Genomic DNA, 25,374 nt, shown 5'->3' with positions numbered 1-25,374 from the left:
ACTTATTTTGAAGGCATAGAAGTCCTACATTTTGAGAGGGTTTTGGTGGGGGCAGTGTTACATGAACCTTTCTGGATTCCCAAAATGGTATAGGTAAGCTGCAAGATACCTAGAAAATGTATCCTAATTGCTAAGTACCCCTACCTTTCCTAGAACTAAATCTCAAAATGTCCTAGTCCTGGCTTTTAATGAAGAAAACCAAGATCCTCTTTGTCTTGAGACAACCTATCTTACAAGTGGTTTCTCTAATTCAAAAGCCAGTAATAATACAGAGACACGCTGTCTTAACACTGACTGACTGAAACAGAAATAGTAAAATAAGAAGCAAGGCAATAAAAAAAAATTCTGTGAACGCCCACATAATCACTGTTTCTAAGGATTGATCAGGATGACCAAAATATTTGAGCCAACTTCCCGGTCCTAGCCCAAAGTCATTTTCATGCCTGAAGCCTACTTCCTTGTTCTAGTCTAAAATTTAGATTCCTGTCTGAAATTACTTCTTTGTTCTAGCCTAAGATTTAGATTCCTGCCTGAAATTACTTCTTTGTTCTAGCCTAATGTCAGATTCCTGCCTGAAGTCTACTTCCCTGTCCTTGACCAATGTCATACTCCTGCAAGGTAGCCCATTTTCTTGTCCTTGGCCCATATCAGATTATTGCCATGAAGCCCCCAAAACTATAGGGAGCCGCAGCGAGTGGTGACAACATTCGCCATTACAAGATGGCGCTGGCATCCGGTGCTCCCACAAGTAAACAACTAAACTGCGCAGGTGCAAGAGGCAAAAGCGCGCCAAGCCACTGCCCATCCCGGGGTGTAATATGGGGTGATGAGTAAACAGCCAATCAGAAGTGAACACACCACTCTAGGGTGCATATAAGCAGTGCCTTTTCCGGGCTTGGGATCTTCCGCTTCAGCTGATACAAGAATAAAGCCTCGCTGTAGTAACTACCCAAACACTGCCTCCCGTGTCTCTCTTGCGGGCAGCGGGCGAGGGGACTCAGAAGGGGCGCGGAACACAAAAGCACTACACCTCTCCCCCTTTTTTATTTCATAAACAAGATTGATACCATCCCTACATCTAATAGAGGGCTAATATCTAAGATACACAAAAAACCCAAGAAATTAGACTCCAGACATGTCATCAAATAACCCTATTAAAAAATGAGGTACAGAGCTCAACAAAGAATTTTCATCTGAAGAATATCAAATGGCCGAGAAGCACCTAAAGAGGCCAAGAAGCACCTAAAGAAATGTTGAACATCTTTAGTCATAAGGGAAATGGAAATCAAAACAACTCTGAGATTACACCTCACACCAGTCAGAATGGCTAAGATCAAAAGCTCGGATGACAGCAGATGCTGGCAAGGATGGGGAAAAAGAAGAACACTCCTCCATTGTTGGTGGGATTGCAAGCTAGTACAACCACTCTGGAAATCAGTCTGGTGGTTCCTCAGAAAATTGAACATAGCATTACCTGAGGATCCAGAAATACCACTCCTAGGTATATACCCAAAAGATGCTCCAACATTTAACAAGGACACATGCACCACTATGTTCATAGCAGCCTTATTTATAATAGCCAGAAGTTGGATAGGACCCAGATGTCCTTCAACAGAGGAACAGATACAGAAAATGTGGTACATTTACACAATGGAGTATTACTCAGCTATTAAAAATAATGACTTCATGAAATTCTTAGGCAAATGTATAGAACTAGAAAATATCATCCTGAGTGAGGTAACACAATCACAAAAGAACACACATGGTATGCACTCATTGATAAGTGGGTATTAGCCCAAAAGCTCACAATACCCAAGATATAACTCACAGACCACATGAAGCCCAAGAAGAAGAAAGACCAACGTGTGGGTGCTTCAGTCCTTCTTAGAAAGAGTAACAAAATACTCATGGGAGCAAATATGGAGACAATGTGTGGAGCAGAGCCTGGAGGAGGGACCATCCAGAGAGTGCTCCAACCTGGATATCCATCCCATGTGCAGTCACCAAAGGTAGACGCTGTTGTGGATGTCAGGAAGTGCATGCTGATAGGAGTCTGCTGAGAGGCTCTGCCAGAGCCTGACATATGCAGAGGCAGATGCTCACAGCTAACCATTGAACTGATTACAGGGTCCCCAATGGAGGAGTTAGAAGACTGAAGGAGTTGAAGGGCTTGCGGCCCCATGGGAAGAGCAACAATACCAACCAACCAGAGCTTCCAGGATCTAAACAGCTAGCCTGGGTATACACATGGAGGGACCCATGGCACCAGCTGTATATGTAGGGGAGGATGGCCTTGTTGGCCATCATTGGGAGAGGGAAGCCTTGGTCCCTTGAAGGCTGGATGCCCCAGTGAGGGAGATTTCAACGGTGGAGAGGTGGGAGTGTGTGGATGGATAGGGGCACATCCTCATAGAAATAGGAGGAGGGAGGAAGGTTTCTGGGGTGGGTGGAATGAGAAAAGGGAGTAACATCTAAAATGTAGGTAAATAAAGTATCCAATAATAAATTAATGAAAGAAAGAAAGAAAAACAAACAAAAACAGATAATGGAACTGGCTATGGCAGTTGAGCATTTGAGACTTGGCAGAAATTTAATATTGCTCATATTACTGGGATTCCTTATAATTTTCAAGGACAAGGGTCTGTGGAAGGGGCCCATGGAACTTTAAAACATTATCTTCATAAAATAAAAAAGGGGGAAGTATAACCTCTTATACCACAAATTTATTTAAATTATGTTCTTTTTATTTTAAATTTTATTTTTAAAAAAAATCTGGATGCCAAGAAACGCTCTGAGGAGTATCTACTCTACAATTAGGCATACTTAGGTGAAACAGAAGGATCCACTTACTGGCATAAGGTATGATCCCGATCAGGTACTTGTGTTTTTTTCTGCAGGATGCTGAAGGAGCGTGGTGGCTGCCAGAGCAAAGGGTGAAACATGCTGATGCCCAGACAAAGAATGATGCTGACCTGTGAGCTTGCTGAGCGGCCTAACAATACTCATACTTGGTGACTGGGAAGCTGTATTGGACATATATTCCCGACCCACCTTTGCTTACCTATACCACTGATGGGACAAGCTGCCTTGCCTTGTGGAACAGAGAATCAAAAAGAGAAGTTATAATGACTTTTGTACTTTTCTTAAGTGTGGCCAGTTATTTGGACTCAATCATGTACTGGTCTAGAAATCAAACCAATATTGGAAATAATAGTCTTCATTTGAAAGGCTGGTCCTGGACATTTTCAGAGACATATTTGGAAGTTAGCTGCAGTTCTCTATGATGTTATAATAGCAAGAGATAAAGTTGGGAAAGGATCTGAATTTCGAACAAGTGTTAGTACATTTGTTAAAGGCTCTTTTAATTGTCAAGTTAGAATTACTTTTTAAATTAATGTAAGTTGCACAGATTGTACACTTTCTAATTAGGTTAGTTTGTTGAAATCCAGCATGTCAGTTACAAAGGTCTATCAATCAACTTTTGTTTTATTGCCCTGAATATCACAGAACCTTGGTCTTCTAAAAAAAAAAAAAAAAAAAAAAAAAAAAAGCTTCCAAGTACTATAAGAAGTGGGTCAGGCTTTAAGCAGAAGCAAGAGGGTAGTGGACTTGATTATTGCTGGTATAATAGCTTTAATTACATTAATTGCTAGCACCACTGCTTCTGCAACTGCTTTGACACAAGAAGTTAAGACAGCTACCTTTGTTAATTATTTAGCAAAAAATGTTACTAATGTGTTGAGTATACAAAAGGATTTAGATAGGCATTTGAAACAACGGATTGATGCTCTTTATCCTATTCAAATTATTGGAAGGCGGTTCAGAGTTTAAGAGTAAGGAGCCATCTCAAGTGTCATGACAAATACCATTGGATTCATGTTAGTTCTAAAATTTACATTGGTAGTCATTATAATTAGGAAAAAGTTTAAAGACACTTGCAGTGTATTTGGCATAATTCTAACACCTCTCTGGAGGTTTTAACTTTGCATAGTGAGCTTATGAATTTCAAGAATGCTGATCTGCTGAGCACTGATGTGGTAGATACTGCTGATAATATTGCCCATGGCCTGAGGTCAGTATTTCTATTTTGGTCAAGCTTCAAGAATGGCATATATAGCTTGATCATGCTAGCCCTTTTTGTCCTGGAAATGCTTTTATACCTGCCCATCATGATAAAGCTTGTCTTTAACAACATCAACATGTTGGCAGCCAAAGTACATGGCTTGAATCTCATTCATTTTTAAATTATACTTTTGTAATATACCCAGTTCTAGGTCTCCCAAATTTCTGCCTATTCTACTTCTCTTTCTTGCTGCTTGCATGGTTTCTTAGAGTAAATTAGTTGTGCGTTCAATCTTTATTCCTTTGTATGGTACATATTCTTCTTTCATGCATATGAGTCTTTGGCCTCCATGTGTGTCTGTGTATGGATGTACATCTGGTACCTACAGAGGTCAGAAGGTCCTGGGTCCCTGCAGTCAGAGCTACACATGCACTAAGCTGCCATGTGGGAACTAAACATGCCTTCTCTACACCAGCATCAACTGCTCCTCACCACTGAGCATCTTCCAGATGTCCTTTGGTTCTTTAAAAGGACTTTTGTTTGAATAAAACTTATCTAAGTATATTTTTTGTTATATACTTTTAGTTGTTACATAATTTTGAGTGTTCTTTCCTGTTTGTAAGTCCATTTTTTTCTGCTGTGCCACTCAGATTTGCTTGTTTTTGAGATACTCAAATCATGAGTTTGTTCCTCAACCATATTAATTTTCAAAGGAAAAATTGCTAAGAAGGAAATCTTACTGAGAGAGTGGTTCAAATCACCATGAAATTCGATTCATATTGTCAGCTCACTCCTAAGCTGCCCTTGTGCACTGTAAACCCTTAGTATCAGAGAAAGGCAAAGGAGAAAGTTCATTGTGAACATGGGGTTGAGGTCAACAATGAGAACTAAGCCTGTGAAGAAAATACTTGCTGGCTTTCTCTGAGCCCTTAAAAGAGTAACATGTATTCAGTAAGTACAAAGACAAGTATACACGTACTAAAGCAGCCCAATTCTGGTTCTGAATAGGAACAAGATGATTTATTTACATTATTGGCTTCTCTCTTTCCAGTAAGACATTAGAACTTTCTAAATACCACTACTGGATATAGCTGGGGGACCTATAGAAAACTCAGCTGCAGTGTAGAATACATGCATGCTTTACCACACATGTGAGTCAGCTGGTCCTAAAGACAGGAGGTCAATCCCTGGGACCTATGAGATGGAAAGAGAGAAACGAGTCCCACAGGTTGTCCTCTGACCTCCAAAATGGCTATGGCATATAAAGCACACATGCGCGCGCATGCATACAAACACACACACACACACACTTGCACGCACAGAGAGAGAAGGGGGAAGGAGCGGGAAAGAGAGAGAGAAACAGAGAGACAGAGACAGAGGGAGAGACAGAGACAGAGAAAGAGGGAGAGACAGAAAAAGGAGGTGGGAAATAAATGTAATATTCGGAAAAAAATTAAGTTAGTTTAGCAGAGCTTTTGGTTTCTTAATCACTAAATTTACAATTGCTCGAAAAGTAAGAATTAACGATAGGAAGCAACTACCTGAGGTAATACAGCAATATATGGTCTCACTTCCAGAAGCCAGATGCCTCAACATTTCTTTATACAGTCTTAGCTTATCTTATTAAAAGTTTTTATTTAATACTACCTTCTAGAAATCAGGAACTATAGTCACATTGAATTTACTCCATCAGGGGAAATTCATAAACAGATGTAACTTAATTCAATAACCAAAATTATACATGCACCACTGAAAACATGTTACTGAACAAGAAATATACCTTTCCTCCCATGATGACAGGAAGCAAACGGTCAAGTAAATTGAATTCTGCCATAAAAATTGTGCAAGTACATTTAAGCAGAGTAACACTTGTATGCCGAGTAGGAATATACTCCTCCAAAGATGCCACTTCCTCGGGATTCAGTATTGTTTCCTTTTCATCCTTAGTTTCTAAAGTAAAAAGGATGAAAAATTTAGTAAAGAAGATTTTGAATAAGTTAATCTTCTTAGCCAACTAAAAACTGGATTAATCCATTCCCCAAAATTTAAGGGCAATTCTTCAACAATGAAATAGTCATGAGATACTCTAAACTATAATACAAGTTACTGGATAAAATAAATGTATAAATATTTGCTACATAGAAATTAAATATTTTTAATATATCTTTTTAAGAATTCCTATTATCTTTCTTTTAAAAAGTATCAATTTTCTGCACACTAATATATCACTAAAATGAGTGCATAAAAATAAGACACAAACTAGAGAAAACAATTTACCACAAATACAGATAAAGGTCTGCACTGATGGAGGCAGAGATCCCAACAAACATTCCCAACAGACTTCCTTTTTGATTGATTTATTTTACATATGAGTGTTTTCCCTGCATGTATGTCTGTGTAGCACATATACGCCTGGTGCCTATAGAAGCCAGAAGAGGTTGTCAGATCCCACAGTTACAAGTGGTCATGAGCTGCAAATGAGTTCTGAGCACCTCCAGCCCACAAAATGTTATTTATTAAAAAAATTTAAAACCACCTAAAATAATTAAGCAAAATGATGTTGGAGTAACTTACTCAAAATACAGATTCTTCAAACAGCCAACCATTATATAAAAGCTAGACGATGTTATTAGGCATCATGTGACAGCCAATGACGTGGCACTATAATAGAACTGCACAACCACTGGCATGGTTAAATTTAAAAGACGGAAATTACGAAGTTTTGACAGGCATCTGGGAGAAGAGTCAGCAAACACTTTCTGCAAAGTGATACTGTAAATAAGTTTTAGGCTTTGTGGGTCAGTCTGTCACAATTCCTCACGTGTACCAATGAAGCACAAAGGCAGCTAAAGACAAGGAACAGCCAAAGTGCTCCAACAAATCTGTATTTCTGGGACTTGATATAGCTAACTAAGTAGCTGTCTAGCATGTATGAGGGCTTGGGTTCAAAACACACATTAAAGATATTCACATGTAAATTTCATATAACTTTAATATGTACAAAATAAAAATCTTCAGTTATTTAAGATATAAAACCTTTTCTGCCTAAGGGCCATAATCATCTGGTAGCAGATCATGACCTGATCAAAAGCAACCAGAAGCTTCAGTCAGCTTATAGGAGTTAAAAAATCAGCCATTTATAAATGCAGTTCAGAAGTATCTCCTAAGAGTGAAAATATATAATCATTTAAGCTAGCACTTGCTATGAAAAAAAGCAAAAGAACTAAAAACTAACCAAATATTTACTAGAAGTAAAATTAATTATATCCATTTTATTTGCTTATTATATCTATCTTATTTTAGTATAAATAAAATTTTATTTTATATAATATTTATATTATTTCTATTTTAATGTATATTTAATATTTTATAACATTTATAATTTCTATTTTATATAGAATTTATAATATATTATAATTTATGATATATTTATTTATATAAATATATATTTATATATTTATAATATTATTTATATTTATGATATCTATAGTTACATTTTATATAATAAATTTTATTATATCCATTATATTTATTATTATATCCATTTTATTATTATTACATCCATTTTATTTATTTATCCAAATTATATCCATCTAGAAGAAGCCTATACAGTAGTAAGAACATATATCTCACAAATATAAAAAGAGAAAATATGTTGTAAATTTCCATTTATAAAAATTCAAGCCAAGCTTGGTAGCACATGCATTTAATACCAGCACTCGGGGAGGCATGGGTAAATAGATCTTTGTGAGTTCAAGGTCAGTCAAGTCTACATAGTGTTGAGGTTTGGTACTTTGCTATGTATTATAACGCTAAGTGCAGACCCCCAAGACCAGATTGCCCCAGGTAATCTTCATGAGTCTGCACGAAGACCCAAGTAAAGCTATGTGACTTTGCAACCAAGTTATTTCTTATTGGTAAATAAAGATGCCAAGAGCTAATGGCTGGGCAGAAGAAATAGAGGTGGGGTTTAAGGTTCATGAGCTTAGGATCAAAGGGGAACCACCAGGGGAGAAGAAGGTATAGAAGGAAGAAGACACAGTGGGTTAGGAGTCGAGAAAGCATGAAAGCATGGCCCAAATCTTCATGAGGGCTGGCCGATTGGAGTTAAGAGCATCCCAGATGAAATATAGTGAGGAATGACTTGGGGTTTTCAATATGAAATAGAATTTAATAGCACAGAAGGTAGATATCTGCCCAAGTCTAATGTTGATTAAGGCTAATTGTAAATATAAAGGTTGCATGTATCTTTTATCCGGGACCTAAATGATCAAAGGTGGGGCAAAAACTATGGATCGAGATTAAAAATTTCTACAACAATAACAAGTCCCAATCTAGGTAAGACTACACAATGATACTTTATCATAGAAAGGAAGGGAGGGAGGGGGATAGGGAGGAAAGAATAGATGGATAGGTGAGTGAATGGATGGGTGGATGGATGGATGGATGGATAGATGGATGGATGGACAGGTGGCACAGATGGACAGACAGATAGATGAAACATGCAAAAATTCCAAGTACTCTCAGATGGTAAAAAGTAAAAAAATAGGTATCCTTGAAAACCGGGGATGTGGCTCAGCAATTAAGATCATTTCCTGCTCTTCCAGAGTACCAAAAGTTGTTTCTTAGCACCCATCAGAAGGCTCACAACCTCCTGTTAATACAGTTCCAGTGGATCTGACCTCTTCTGATGTCTGGGCAACATAAACATGTTACACACATCATACATACACATCAGTAAAAAGACAAACAACAGTGAAATTGAGGGAGGGCTGAAGCTGCACTGTGAGTCACAGGGGGGTTCTTAGCAGTACCCTGTCTTCTCTCATTAGGCTGACTTCTTTTCCTATAGTTATTTTATTCAAGTGAAAGTAATTTATTTTCAAAAATCATAATAACTATCTTCATAATTTTGTTAAAATTAGTTATTCCTAAGTTTCCTTGACTGCTATATCTGCATGTTCGGGTTGTATTTCACAAACATGTACTAGAAATACCATCCAAAAGCATGGCAGTGAGACCCTGACCAATGTGGTATATCAAGGTCTCATACCAAAACTTCCAAGTCTCACTTTGAACACTTCCACAAGTTCAGTCTCTGTCAGGTACATACACGAAAGCACACACTAATAGGCAAATATAACAGAAAAAGTAAACAGCATAGGAAAACTGAGTTACACAATCAGTGAAATAGCAGGGCAATTAAGAATTAAGCCAAAGACAAACCTGGTTTTAGCCTGCTATATGGTTCATATTCATGTTCCAGAGCACAAACAATCATCTTCAAAATCCGATGCACCGCGCTGCTGTCCAGGCGGCAATCTAGAGGCCCTATAACCAGGCTCTTGGTAGACTTTTCTTGGACTATTCCCAAATCCTCATTTTTCCCTGAAGGAAAGTCTTGTTGATTTGCTGGACCTAGAAGTAGTCAATTTCACACTAACATTTTAAACTCCAAGCAGACATAAAAAGTGAATGCAAAAACGTAGTATTTAATTCTGACTAATGAAAACTATACTTACAAAGCAATGCAAAAAAGAGAACCTAGAGAGTTAGTGATTATCTTCCTTTCCCTTTATAAAAAAAGACCCGACTTTCAAAATCAACTCTGAAGTTTTCCAAACATTCAAACGAGCTGTCATTTTCTGACCTGGACCTCTCTTAGCTCCTTATTTATATTTACACTACTGTTCTTAACATAACTTATAATTATCATGTATTTAAATGACTATTTAAACCTGTGTTCAGCATGGAAAAAAAGTTATTTCTATTTTATGCTCAAAACAAACTTTTTTAATAAAAATAAAAAATAAAACTTCAAACAGCTACATAAGAAATGCATTTAAAATGCCAGAATCTATTAGAAAATTCAATTACAACACTTAAAACTCTATTACAAAACTAAAATTAAACCATTCCCCACAAAATACCTGAAGGTAAGTGTAACAACGCAGCTTACCAAGGGCCAACACACTCTGAAAATACCTTTATTTTCTGCTGCTTAAGGAAAGGTAAATACAAATCCAAGAGAAAGCAATACCTTTGCTGCTGCTGTGCTCCACTGTATACAGGTAATCCATGTAAAAAGCACCAAACCTTTGCATGCCAGCTATTTCAGTGTGTGTCTCCTGCCAACAGGTAAATATAAACTGAACATTGGACAGAACAAAGGGCTACAACAGAATACATCTATTCAACACCCTCTGAGGACTGCATCAACTCAAAGGATTGCTAAAGCAAAGGAAGAGAGGTAACCCCAAGAATTCACTCCAAAAGAAAAGCAATGTTCCTTTAATGCTGACCTCACCGGCAGCCAGCCATACTTCTACTAGACATTTTTAACACTGTATCACATAATGTCTAGTTAATGAAAAGCTTTAATAAAATAGGAAGTACACACTCTTGTCACTTTGTGTGCCCCTTTATCACCATCACAAAACTGTCCAATAATGTACCCTCTCCAACAGAGTTAGTCCATAATTACTTTAATGATACTGACATGAAACACTTCAAACACTGAAGGTATACTGAAATGTATGTTCATCACACCAGAAACATTACATTCTTTAGTTTAACTATGAAAGCCAATATTAATGAAAAATTAAAATATAAATTATAAGTTTGTATCATATGAATATAGGAAAACTTATGTTAAAATGCACTAATATTCTATAAGCATATTAATACCTGTTATATGAAAAAAATAAAAAAATACTAAGAAGTTTGGAATGAAAGTCATGTTCATTTTCACCAATCTTACATTCTAGAGATAGCAAAAATTAATAAGAGGTAAATCTATCTATGTGCTTTCTCCAAACTAATCAGCTGTTGTAAAGTGTAAATATGGGTGTACTGTAACCAGAGCTATACTACAACATCCCTTATTCCTACCTAAGTGTAAATCTGGACTAAAACATTCCAAGTGTTTCAATAAAAAAAAAAAAAAAAAAAAAATCAGGGCTTAAAAGAAACTGACAGAAAACATCACAAGTATTCACACAATGTGTTCACCTAAACACACAAGAATTTAGTCCAAGTATCTATTCCCTGACCTTATGGTGAGCTGCATCCAAGATAAACTCTGCACGGGTGCCATTGTTCTCTGGACTCCGGTAATCAAACAATGAATTTGTAAGGTATGTCAAACCTTTTGTACTCAAATTTTCACCACAAATGAAGAAGCAGGCTTCCTGAAAAATTAATGTATGAATCAGAACAGGAGGAAATCATTAGATATTAAAGAAAGTTTTTCTCTCCATTCATTTAGCACTCAACAGAAATAAGTAAAGCCTAAGGTCCCATAATCAGGAAAGGAATGACAGCTCCCTGTGTATTGCTTATCTTCACAAACAACATTAAATAAACAAAAGGAAACTCCAACAACTGCCATTAACAAGAGAGAAGCGTTGGTGAATGGACTGTATTTGCAATGATTTCCAAGAGTTAAGTGCTATCAACTTTTTCATGTCTTCTGAGATACATAACTTCTTGCAAGAGAAATGCAGAGGGAAGAGAACAGGCCTCTTGCAAGCCACTGACAAAGGTAGCCATGAAGATCTCACATGGTTATTATTATACTTCATTATCACAGCAACCTATCTCTTAAAATGAGGGGGAAATCTCGACTTACAGTTTCACTTCTATTCATATGTTCCTCAAAATCTTTAACACCCATAATTCCTTTAAGACACATGGCTCTGCAACCTACAAATCCAATTTGACAATCAAAGAAAGGTTCTCCCATCATAAGAGCCTGTAAGAAGAAAGAAAGAAATGTTAGAACTAAGAACTTGTAGTTAATAAAGGTACTACAGGCTTTCCTTGTAGACTTTCTACATAAACCCTGTCAGGATTGTTGCCTTTCAAATGCATTCAGATATACTTTGTCCCCTCAAATTGCCTCAATGGATGGCACTCTGTGAACATCAAGCTTCCCACACCCACATAGACATGTTATAAAACAAATTCACATTGCATATTAAAGGAATAATTATTCAATAATACTAAGAAACACTAATAACACTAAGAAAGAGTGATTTGTAAGACTATAAATCTAAATATTTTAAATAAATGACTCTGATAAAGGCCCATGTTATGAAGTTTAATAGTGAAAAGTTACCTCAATTGTAGTTCCTTCTTGTTCCCAACACAAAACTTCCTTAGATTTTACTTTCTGTGGGCTATAATAGCTATTTTCAGCTTGCATTTCAGTGAGCTAACAAATAGAAAAATATTGAGTAAATCAAAATTAGCTATAAAGAGCAATGCACTGTCATTTTTCACAATGAATCATGAAAATAAGGCCAACTTTAGGGTTCAGAAAATTTAATTATTAAGCAGAAAAAAACAGGTGCAAAAAAAAAAAAAAACCCAGCTGTTACAGATTATCTACGGACTACAGAATGGTCAAAACACGTGACCAGTTTAAACAAACATAAATACCACATTTTAACTCCTTCATTGCACTTAAAAAGTAAAAGATTATATATATATATATATATATATATATATATATATATATATATTCACTCATAAAATGGTTCAAAAATCTACCAAAAAATATATTCTACATACTATGACTTGAATTCATTTTATTCTCTCATATTTTCAAGTGTTTAACTTCTATCATTTCCAAGAGTGTTCATTATTTTTATAGGAAAAGCAAGCTAAGGAGAAACTCAAGTACATTCCACAAGCCTCTCTGCTCCAAGGGGAGGTGGGATGGCGGTGTTCACTCGCACTGCCCCACATGATCCCTCCACAAATCTACTCAGGCACCAACTTGTGTCAGCTGCTGTAAACAGGCACCAACGTGAGCAGTGACACACACAGTGTTGTTCCGTGCAGCTTGTACTGTGTGACTTTATGTATCAAATTTTATATGCTTTATTTAAAATTACTTCCCTTTTTAGATGTCGTTGCTTGGTTGATTAGTTTTGTCAGATACCTACGGTAGCCCTAGATAGCCATGGCTCACTGTACACACCACACCGTGGGCCCCTGCCTCTGAAGCCCAAGTGCTGGAAGTAAGAGAGTGCATCTAACTTTAAACTGCTTTTCTCTAAATGCAACGGGCTGTCTAGTTTTCATCATAGAAGACAGATAAAGTTACAGGACTGAATTACAGTCTAGAACTTATCTGTACTGCATCAGGTTTTGGTTATTGGTTTAATTTAACATAGCATGACAGCATAAACGGGTAGCCAACAGAGAAAACAGGGGAACAGGGACATTCTGCACTACTGTGGCAGCTTCTCTGAACCCTGACACTCCCTCACAGGAAGAAAGGGTTATTTCTTTAACTAACATGTACTTCTTGGGTTTGGCAATGATTTGGTTATTGTTATTCCTGCAAGATGAAGATATAATATTCTACGAATTGAAATCCAAAGACAAAGGTCACATTTAAAAAATTAATTTACACCAAATAAAAGTTATAATTATAACTGAAAATTATAATTTAAGCCCATTTACTTTATACTGAGAACCAACCAATCATTCTCATTTACTCTAAAAATTCTATATTTTTGTCTCTTACAGCATAAGTCCTTATTTTTTATATTTCTAGTAATAGCATTCTCAAAGTTGTTATTCTTAAAGATAATTCAGAAAGTTAAACAAACTATTAAAGTGAAATTGAATGTTTAAAACTCAGTTGGCTTTCAGCTGTCTACAGTTACTCTACAGAAACAGCAAGTAATTGATTAAAAGGACGTCAGCATAACAAGAGCAGCTTAAACATCACCACACAGATGCTACATTTAATTTGGCATGATTTTTGTTGGACTAATATCAACTGTTCAAAATGCTAATAGAGAAACATGACCTTATTTTCTGACCAAAACATAAACCACAAACTAAGTTCACACAGTGTTCAGATCCCAGCAGAACCCCGAATCCCAATGCTTTCCTCCTACACATCAGCACATTCTCCTTAGAGAAATCTTTGAGAAGCACAAATGCTTTATATCTTTAAAAATAGTCACTGACTGATAACAAATATAGTACAATGTTCCAAAGACATTTTGCATGTAAATGCCTATTCTGAGTCTATGACCTATAATTAATTTTTATCAATAAGTTAATAAAAATGTAATACAATAATCTCAATTATAAAAGTGGATAAGCAAAAATCATTTAAAAAGCTCTGAATCACTGACTTTCCTCACAACATAAAGTTTTAAAAGAACACATCCTGAAGTACAGTTTAAGAACTCATAGTCTGTGGATAGCTTGCAAGAAGGGTCGACGATGATGACTGACCTGACATAGTGAGTTAGTAACAGTGTTCATGAAGTCTGAGCGCTTCAGGGATAACCTGGGATTGAACACCAGATAAAGCAGTAGGGAAGGCAGGGCAGCCCAGGAAACCCAAGTGCGTAAAGTATGAGCTGTGCAAATGACAGTAAACTGCCATCTGACCCTCAGGCCCAATAAATCAGATCCTCCACCATGTCCACACAGCCGTCCAACACAACACTCAGAATGATCCAGCTCAGAAGACAATTCAAATCATCATACAATGTTTCAGTTGAAAAACTTCCTAATTCACTCAAAATAAAGACAAGTTTAACATGACCTAAGCAGTTCTTAAACTGCACTGCTGCAAACTGCAAACCCCACTCCTCTGACAGTTGGAAACTCTACACATTAGCTCACTTAGTTTGAACTAGCTGCTTCTTTGATCACTCATGAACACTCATCTACACCAGCTGGTCCTGAAATACTCATTCCCATACAGCCACTGGATTTTCTCTTTCACAAACCTTTGCTTAAATGCTTTCTTAACAAGATGACCGCCCCCAGGCAATGATGTTTAAAACATACAATCCTCTCCTTTTTAATGCAACACTAAGACTTTCCTTTTATCTACCTAACACTTAATAAACATACGTAACATGTCATTGATTATAATTACAATGTAAACTCTAACAGGCTACAAGGGTGACCACTAGTATATTTATGGGGACGAAAATAACACCTGAAACACAGCTGGAATAAATGAATATCAATTATACTAATCTTAATTATAATATAATTATATTGGTGATAAATATTAATTATATTAATAAATTACATTAACAAATACATTATAGCAGTGGGTGGCTGTAATCCTAGCAATTAAGAAGGAAAGGCAGCAAGATAAAAAGTCAAAGGTCACCAATCTAAAAAGTCTGAGCCCAGTCTGGGCTACATGAGGCTCTGAGTCAAAAAAAATCAAGTAAATACTTGTTGCAAAAATTAAGAACTGCTCATAGATGCTAAATGTAAATTAATGGTATTAGAAAAAGCTAGGGAAGAAAAAACTCAAAATTCATGCTGAATTAAGAAAGGGAAGGCAGAATGGTCTCAAAGAACATACAGAGGGTACCAAAGTACTAGTAACTACACTAATTCACTTTTTACTCACTATAATGATGGGTGTTTCTATCATACTATATTTGAATGGATATTTTACATTCACTTTTAATAAAGGAGTAAAATATGTTGAGTACTGTTGAAAACAGAAGAGGAGCCGGGCGGTGGTGATGCACACCTTTAATCCCAGCACTTGGGAGGCAGAGACAGGCAGATTTCTGAGTTCAAGGCCAGCCTGATCTACAGAGTGAGTTCCAGGACAGTCAGGGCTACACAGAGAAACCCTGTCTCGAAAAACCAAAAAAGAAAGAAAGAAAGAAAGAAAGAAAGAAAGAAAGAAAGAAAGAAAGAAAGAAAGAAAGAAAGAAAGAAAGAAAGAAAGAAAGAAAACAGAAGAGGACCTAAATTCAAAATTGAACTATTTTAAACAAAGAGAGGAAAGAGAAAAATAGAAAAAAAATAAAAATATAGATTTCCCTGGTCATTAAGAACTTTGAACACTATGCTTCTCAGCCCTTTGAGATTCCTCTGTTGATTACTCTCCCTTTAGTTCTATATCCAATTTTTTTTATTGTTTTATTTGGTTTTTTTTTGGTGGTTAGCTTCTTGAGTTCTTTATATATTTTGGATATTAGCCCTCTATCAGATGTGGGTTTAGTGAAGATTTTTTTCCCAATCAGTAGGTTGCTGGTTTGTCCTAGTGACTATGTCCTTTGCTTTATTACAGAACCTTTCCAGATTCATAAGGTTCCACTTATCAATTCTTAATCTTAGAACCTGAACCATTGGAGTTCTGTTTAGGAAATTTCCCCGTGCCAATGAGTTCAACCAGAATGGCTAAGATCAAAACTTAAGGTGACAGCACATGATGGCAAGGATGTAAAGAAAGGGGAATACTCCTCCAATGATGGTGAGATTGCAAACTGGTACAACCACTCTGGAAATCAATCTGGAGATTCCACAGGAAATTAGAAATAGATGTACCAGAAGACTCAGCTATACCACACTTGGACATATACCCAAAAAATGCACCACCATGATGCCACAGGGGCATGTGCTCACTATGCTCATAGCAGCCTTATTTTTGATAGTCAGAAGCTGGAAACAACCCAGATGTCTCACGACAGAAGAACAGATACAGAAAATGGGGTTCATTTACACAACTAAATACTACTCAGATATTAAGAATGAGAATATCATGAGTTTTGCAGGCAAATGGATGGAATTAGAAAGTATCATCCTGAGTGAGGTAACTAAGAACCAAAAGGACATGCATGGTATGTACTCACTGATAAGTGGATATTAGCCACAAAAAAAAAAAAAAAAAAAAAAAAAAAAAAGTACAGAATACCCAAGATACAGTCCGGAAAACTCAAAAAGGTCAACACACCGAAGGACCCAAGAAAAGATGCCTCAATCCCACTTGGGAGGGAGAAGAAAGCAATCACACAAGAGGGGCAAGGCAGAGAAAATGAGAAAGCTGAGTGGGAGAGAGGACAGAAGGGGAAAGGGGAACATGAAGGCCTGAGGGCCAGCAGAAAGAATGGAAGCAGGCAACCTCAGGAGGTAAGAGGTGGGGAATTCTGTAGAATGTACCAGAGACCTGGGAGGTGAGAGACTCTCAGGACTCAAAGGGACAGACCTTGGATGAAATGTTCTACAGTGGATCATAGACGCAAGCATCACCAACAGAATACAAAAGATAGAAGAGAGAATCTCATGCGCAGAAGATACCACAAAAACGTTGACACAACTGTCAAGGAAAATGCAAAATGCAAAAAGCTCCTAACCCAAAACATCCAGGAAACCCAGGACACAATGAGAAGACCAAACCTAAGCATAATAGGAATAGATGAGAGTGAAGATTTCCAACTTAAAGGGCCAGCAAATATCTACAACAAAATTATAGAGGAAAACTTTCCTAACCTATAGAAAGAGATGACCATGAACTTACAAGAAACCGACAGAACCCCAAATAGACTAGACCAGAAAAGAAATTCCTCCCATCACATCATAATCAAAACATCAAAGGCACAAAACAAAGAAAAACTACTAAAAGCAGGAAAAAAAAAAAAGGTAAAGTAACATATAAGGGCAGACCTATCAGAATTACACCAGACTTCTCACCAAGTACTATAAAAGCCAGGAGATAAGAAAAAAAGCCAGAAGATCCTGGACTGATATCATACAGGCCCTAAAAGAACAAAAATGCCAGCACAAGCTACTATACCCAGCAAAACTCTCAATCACAATTGATGGAGAAACCAAGATATTCCATGGCAAAAACCAAATTTACACAATATCTTCCCACATATCAAGCCCAATGAAAGATAATAGATAGAAAACTCCAACTCAAGAATGAAAACTACAACCTAGAAAAAGCAAGGAAGTAACCTTCCAACAAACCCGAAAGAAAATAGCTAAACAAACATAATTCCACTTCTAATAACAAAAATAACAGGAAGCAACATTTAATTTTGCTTAATCTCTCTTAACATCGATGGACTCAATTTCTCAATTAAAAAAAAAAAACTTAGACTAACAAACTAGATATTTAAAAAGGACCCAGTGTTTTCCTGCATATAGGAAATGCACTTCAGTGTCAAAGACAGACACAACCTCAGAGTAAAAGTATAGAAAACAATTTTCCAAGTAAATGGTCCCAAGAAACAAGCTGGAGTAGCCATTGTAATATCGAATAAAATCTACTTTCAAACAAAAGTTATCAAAAATAGATAAGGAAGGACATTTCACTGCTAATGAAGTGCAAAAGAAAGACCTTTAGCATGATTACTAATGAGTTCTTAAGATAAAAATAACAGATTTGTAGTGAAATGTTTCTGTTCACAGATGTTCCTTGTTTCTTTTGAAAGGTATTTTGTAGTATTGCACTTCTCTGACTTCATTAAGAAAAAAAAGTTGGACCTGTGATTGACTCTGTCGAGTGAGATGGTAGCATAGGTGTCACAGATTATCTCTGGGTGTTAGTCATTAAGAACTGCTGGGTAACTTCCTATGCATTCTTCTCTAGGTGTTGATGTGATGAGTGATGTTTTAGGTGATGCAGTCTGTAAAGCTCTTGTCCCTCAGTGGGATGATATAGGGATGAGTCTTTGGCTGATTTGCAGTAGATGTGCAAGGTGATGAGAAATACAATTTTATTGTTTTGAGCCATCAAACTTTGAGGCTCCTTTGTTATAAAAGCCATCCTTAATAATTCACTTTTGCTACAAGTGGCCTCAGGTGACCCGTGAAGATGATTTTCTACTCTCTTGACCCAGAAAATCCTACAAAACCATGCAAATCAAGAAGTCCAAATTTCACATTCACTTAAAGAATACCCTTGAAGCTGCCCAGGCCACTAAGGGTATGCATATTCAAAAAGCCATCGAATGTCTGAAAGATGTAACTTTAAGAGGCAACATGTGTTGTTCTGGCAGTATAATGCAGAAGTTGGTAGGAACACCCAGGATAAACAGTGGGGAAGAGAGTGGGGGACACAGGGTTGGTGGCCTAAAAAGGGTGCTAAATTTTTTTGCTGCACATGATTAAAAATGCAGAGTAATGCTGGACTTACGGGTTTAGATGTAGTTTCTCTAGTCATTGTCTGTTGAACTAAGGACTAGGGTGTGATAATGAACTTACATGAACTTACAGAGCTCATGGATGGATTGACCAGTGCATGAGCTCCCCCTGCCACATGAGATGGTCCTGGCTGAAAAGGAACAAATTGTTCCAAAGCCAGAAGAGAAGACTGCACAGAGGCAAAAGATGTCCCAGATAGGAAACAAAAACTTACAGCATGGGAATAAATTCAGCATAAAATAAACACAGATAAAAGTTTTAAAAAATACATTTTTCATCTCTTATTTAAAAACACTGCATATATTTTCTGGTTATCTGTTCATTGTGGACTTTGAAAAGTATGGGAAAAATTCACTAAAATGGCCTTCGTAGAAATAACGTGTTAACACTTTGATCTCTCTAATTAATTTTGGATTTCTGTCTCTCATCATGTATGTATAATGTTCCTTTTTCTCATTTTATAACAGTAACCTTAAGATGTAAAATTTGATACATAATGTTAGCTGAGGAAGATGTATGAAATACATTTCCATATCAATGATATATTATTTATCATGAAATTATGCAACAAAATAAAATGACACATTTTTGTCTTTGAAAAAAAAAAAAGAATACATCAAAACAATCATCCATCATGATCAAGTAGGCTTTATCCAAGAAATACAGGGATGATTCAATATATGGCTATCCATCAATATAATCCACTATATAAAAAAACTCAAAGGAAAAATCCATATGATCATCTCACTAGATGCTGAGAAAGCATTTGAAAAACTTCAGCATCCCTTCATAGTAAAAGTCTTGCAAAGATCAGGAATTCAAGGCCCATACCTAAACATAGTAAAAGCAATCTACAGCAAGCCAGTAACCAACATCAAACTAAGTGGAGAGAAACTTGAAGCAATCACACTAAAATCAGGGACTAGACAAGGCTGCCCACTCTCTCCCTACCTATTCAATATAGTACTGGAAGTCCTAGCCAGAGCAATTAGACAACAAAAGGAAGTCAAAGGGATACAAATAGGAAAAGAAGAAGTCAAAATTTCACTATTTGCAAATGATATGATAGTATACTTATGTGATCCCAAAACTTCCACCAGAGAACCCCTAAACCTGAAAAACAACTTCAGCAAAGAAACTGGATATAATATTAACTCAAACAAATTAGTAGCCTTCCTCTACTCAAAGGATAAAAAGGCTGAGAAAGACATTAGGGAAATGACACCCTTCACAATAGTCACAAATAATATAAAATACGTTGGTGTAAATCTAACAAAGCAAGAGAAAGATCTGTATAACAAGAACTTCAAGTCCCTGAAGAAAGAAATGGAAGATCTCAGAAGATGGAAAGATCCCCCTTCCTCATGGATTGGCAGGATTAATATAGGAATAATGGCCATCTTGCCAAAAGCAATCTACAGATTCAATGCAATCCCCATCAAAATTCCAAATCAATTCTTCATAGAAATAGAAAGGGCAATTTTGAATAACAAAAAATCCAAAATAGCAAGAACTATTGTCAAAAATAGAAAAACTTCTGGGGGAATCACCATTCCTGACCTCAAGCTGTACTAGAGAGCAATAGTAATAAAAACTGCATGGTATTGGTACAGAGACAGGCAGGAAGATCAATGGAATAGAATTGAAGACCCATAAATGGACCCACACACCTATGGTCACTTGATCTTTGACAAAGGAGCTAAAACTGTCCAGTGGAAAAGGGACAGCAATTTTCAACAAATGGTGCTGGTTCAACTGGAGGTCAGCATGTAGAAGAATGCAAATCAATCCACTCTTATCTCCTTGTACAAAGCTCAAGTCCAAGTGGATCAAGGACCTTCACATAAAAACAAATATACTGAAACTAATAGAAGAGAAGTTGGGGAAGACCCTCAAATACCTAGGCACAGGGGGAAAGTTCCTGAACAGAACACCAATGGTTTATGCTCTAAGATCAAGAATTGACAAATGGGACCTCATCAAATTGCAAAGCTTCTGTAAGGCAAAGGACACTGTCAATAAGACAAAATGGCAACCAACAGATTGGGAAAAGATCATTACCAATACTACATCTGATAGAGGGCTAATATCCAAGATATACAAAGAACTCAAGATATATTCCAGACAACCAAATAACCCTATTAAAAAATGGGGTACAGAGCTCAACAAAGAATTCTCAACTGAGGAAACTTGAATGGCTGAGAAGCACCTAAAGAAATGTTCAGCATCTTTAGTCATCAGGGAAATGCAAATCAAAACAACCCAGTCAGAATGGCTAAGATCAAAAACTCAGGTGACAGCAGATGCTGGGGAGGATGTGGAGAAAGAAGAACACTCCTCCATTGTTGGTGGGATTGCAAGCTAGTACAACCACTCTCAAAATCAGTCAGGTAGTTCCTCAGAAAACTGGACATAGCATTACCTGAAGACCCAGCTATACCACTCCTGGGCATATACCCAAAAGATGCTCCAACATATAACAAAGATACATGCTCCACTATGTTCATAGCAGCCTTATTTATAATAGCCAGAAGCTGGAAAGGACCCAGATGTCCTTCAACAGAGGAACAAATACAGAAAATGTGATATACTTACACAATGGAGTATTACTCGGTTATTAAAAACTATGACTTCATGAAATTCTTCAGCACATGGTTGGAACTAGAAAATATCATCCTGAGTGATGTAACCCAATCACAAAAGAACACACATGGTATACTCACTGATAATTGGATATTAGCCCGTAAGCTCAAAATACCGAAGATCCAACTCAAAGACAATACGAAGCTCATGAATAAGGAAGTCCAAAGTGTGGGTGCTTTGGTCCTTCTTAGAAGGAGTAACAAAATACTCATGAGAGCAAATATGGAGACAAAATGCAGGACAGAAACTGAAGGAGGGGCCGTCTGGGGACTGTTCCACCTGGGTATCTATCCTATGTGCAGTCACCAAAGGCAGATTCTGATGTGGATGCCAGGAAGTGCATGCTGACAGGAGCCTGATATAGCTGTCTCCTGAGAGGCTCTGCCAGAGCCTGACATATACACTGGCGGAAGCTCACAGCTAACTAATGAACTGATCATGGGGTTCCCAGTGGAGGAGTTAGAGAGAAGACTGAAGGAGTTGAAAGGGTTTGTGGCCCCATGGGGAGAGCAACAACACTAACCAAGCAGAGCTCCTAGGGTCTAAACCACCAGCCTGGGATCACATAGGGAGGGACCCATGGCTCCAGCTGTGTATATAAGGTAGGAGGGCCTTGTCGAGCATAGGTGGGAAAGAAGATCCTTGGTCCCGTGAAGGCTGGATACCCCAGTGTTGGGAAATTTGAGGGTGGGATAGTGGGAGTGGGTGGGTTGGTGGGAGCACATCCTCATAGAAGCAGGAAGAGGGGTAATGAGATAAGGTTTTTCTGGGTTGGGGGGAAATGGGGAAAGGGAATAACATCTGAAATATAAATAAAATATACAATAAAAATTAAATAAATTTAAAAAATACAGTCCCCCCACACACACATGCTCACACTACACATTCATAGGTAGAAGCCAAAGAAAATTGAATGAAAACCACAACAGTAATAATGAAAGAGTGAGAAGGGTGTGGCAGAGGGTTGAAGAAAAAGGCAACAGGGACAATTAGCTTCTGATACTTATTATATGCATGTGTGAAAAATATCACATTCAATCTCATTAATATTAATAATCAGTATGTCAATAAATTTTGTTAAACAGAAATCAGAATGAGACAGCTGTGAGAGTTTTTTTTTAATTATGTAGCTGTCTGTCTAGGTGGGAGTCACATCACATGAATGCAATGTCCCACAGAGGCCAGAAGAGAGTAGGATTACCTGCAGCTTGACATGATTGATGATGAGGACCAAAACTCGGCCCTCTAAAATATGAGCACTTCACATCACCAAGACATCTCTCTAGTGCCAACTATGAGATTTTAATATGTACCTCTACATTAGAACTCCATCTGTACATGTAGTGGAGAATAGCCTTGTCCAGCATAGGTGGGAGAGGAGATCCTTGGTCCTATGATGTCTGAACACCGAGTGGGGGGGAATTTGAGGGTGGAGGGGGGGGTTAGGGGGTAGGTGGGGGCACATCCTCATAGAAGCATGAGGAGGGGGGATGATCGGATAGGAGGTTCCTGGGTGGTGGGGGGAATGGGGTAAGGGGATAAAATCTGAAATGTAAATATAATATTCAATAAAAAAATAAAGAAAGAAAGAAAAAATAATAGAGAAAAAAAGAAATATTAAAGAAGTCTATATACCAATCAAATGATCCAGGGCAGGGAAGTCGATATGACAGAGATAAGAAAGAAAGGTAGAGACAACTTTAATAAGACAAGAAGAAATCAAAATTCAAGAATTCAATTAGAAGGATCTTGCAATTTTAGGAAGAACTATGAGATTCTACCTTTTATCTGCTAAGCTGCCTGTCCCTCCCTCGTTAAAGTTACAACACTGCTAAAATATAAACATTCATTAAAGGTAACAGATATTAGCAACAACAGAAAAGAAAGAGAAACCTACTTTAAAAGTCACAGTCGCCTTTGTGCAGTAAAATCCTACAGAAACAATGGGATCCCTCAGTGTCTGAGCTTTCTGTTGATGCAGGGTTGATGCAAGGTCACTCCCAAGGTAGTCTTCCTCACCATCATCGTAACTCACAATTGCAGGAACAAATGACCAGGCCCAGGACACCCATCCCTGAGGCTCCTCATAGTCCTGTGAATATAACTCTTGGCCTTTGTACGGAGCAGGATACTGCATGTCTATTCTAGTTTCATCCTCAGTACCTGCCAATAAAAATAGTCATTTTAATTAAATAAAGACCATTTAAATAGAAAAAAATAGTTTCTTTTGTAATCCAGTATATTTGCTCTAACCACTTAAAACATCCAGAAGAATTTATCTTCCCAATCAAGTATATAATAAAGATTTCCACACAATGGCTGTTAGACAATGAAGGCTAGACTACATTAGGGTGGGAGGCAAGAATAATGAACTCTGTAAGCAACACATCTTACTGCCTGAAAAAAACTGTAAGGCACATCCACAAAAGGGGAAACTCAGTCCATTTAGGAGTCTTCCTTAGACGAGAAACAGTGTAGCAGTTGGAGGGGAACTTAAACTGTTTGACAGCCACTGGGCTCCCATCTCACAGACTTAATACAAGACTAAAATGAAACCTTTCCAAGTAATGTCACTATCTGCTGAAACACAAAAACATCTAGAACTCAGCAAGATAATATCTGCAATGTCCAGTATTCAATCAAAAACTACTAGGCAGCCAGATACAGTGGTGTCACAGTTACAATATGGCTACACCAGAGGCTCAGCCAAGACTGCTGGAGCCCCAAAGTTTGAATCCAAACCAAGCAGCTAGTAAGATTCTCCTCTCAAAAGAAATAAAAAATAAATAAAATTTATTAAGGCAAATAAAAAACATGAGGGAAAAGTAAAACAACAGAAACAGGTCCAGAAATAATAAAGATCACAGTGTTAAAACAGGACACTAAACAGCTATATAAAGCGCATGTATTTCAAAACACTTAAACAGGTTAAAAAGAGACATGAACCATATAATTCTCCAACTGAACTTTCAAACACAAAACTATGGTCGATAAAGCTAAAAGCAGATGAGTCACAGAAGAAAACTGCTGAGTTATTCTGGGAATAGAAACTATATAAAATAAAACACACTAAGAAAGGTAAAAAACTAAAAGATAAAGAAAGCTCAAAAGAGCTCCAGCAAACAAGTCACCTAAAATCCATGTGAACCAGAACTCTCTATGGTAGAAATAAAATTTGTTCAAAATGTGTCCACATATACAAGGAAGCTGAGAATGCAAAGATCTAAAGGCTTCCGTGAACCCCAAGGACACCAACAGGTGTCATTATCAAGCTGCCCAAAACTTTCCAAGGTTTGCAAGTTTTTCTAAACATACATGTACATAATAAAATGGCAAAGAAAATATCCTGGCAAATAAACTAATTAATTAATTTAATTAAATTAAACCAGGAAAAAAAAGGAAAACTAAACCAAATTCCTCCAGAAGCAAACAGCAGAATTGTTTTCTTCCTCTGATAAAATAAAAAAATAAATAAATAATTTTTAAAAATGAACCTAGCCACTCTCTTAGGTCCCAGAAGGCAGCAATATTTTCTTTCCTGTATATATGTGCAGGTGCTATGTCCATGTGCTGTTCTCATAGAGAAGCACATGTGAGGTACGTACCAGAGATGCAAGGCTGCCATCAGGAGTCTGACTCCACTGCTCGAACCCATACTCCATGAGGAGGTTCTCTTTGTTACTGCAGAGCTTGCTGATACACTGATCTAGCTCACCAGCCTACTC

The 25,374-nt window shown here is 37.2% G+C and overlaps 1 protein-coding gene across 7 annotated transcripts in view; it reads right to left on the bottom strand.

The window, feature by feature from the left end:
- Window positions 1–25,374, bottom strand: part of Vps13b (vacuolar protein sorting 13 homolog B) — a 567,993-nt gene that overhangs the window by 481,357 nt on the left and 61,262 nt on the right. For all 7 annotated transcript variants that reach the window (XM_076911259.1, XM_076911261.1, XM_076911260.1 and 4 more), the window contains 7 exons: window positions 23,547–23,812; window positions 12,183–12,278; window positions 11,694–11,816; window positions 11,116–11,253; window positions 10,104–10,191; window positions 9,290–9,481; window positions 5,844–6,013 (listed from right to left, as the gene is read on the bottom strand). In XM_076911259.1, the coding sequence (XP_076767374.1) occupies window positions 5,844–6,013; window positions 9,290–9,481; window positions 10,104–10,191; window positions 11,116–11,253; window positions 11,694–11,816; window positions 12,183–12,278; window positions 23,547–23,812 (1,073 nt within the window). The remainder of the gene's footprint in view (window positions 1–5,843; window positions 6,014–9,289; window positions 9,482–10,103; window positions 10,192–11,115; window positions 11,254–11,693; window positions 11,817–12,182; window positions 12,279–23,546; window positions 23,813–25,374) is intronic.

The sequence above is a fragment of the Arvicanthis niloticus genome, chromosome 13 (genome assembly GCF_011762505.2).
Source record: "Arvicanthis niloticus isolate mArvNil1 chromosome 13, mArvNil1.pat.X, whole genome shotgun sequence".
NCBI classification, from domain to species: Eukaryota; Metazoa; Chordata; class Mammalia; order Rodentia; family Muridae; genus Arvicanthis; species Arvicanthis niloticus.
The sequence above is the reverse complement of the archived record's forward strand: the minus strand, read 5'-3'. Positions and strand labels throughout refer to the sequence as shown.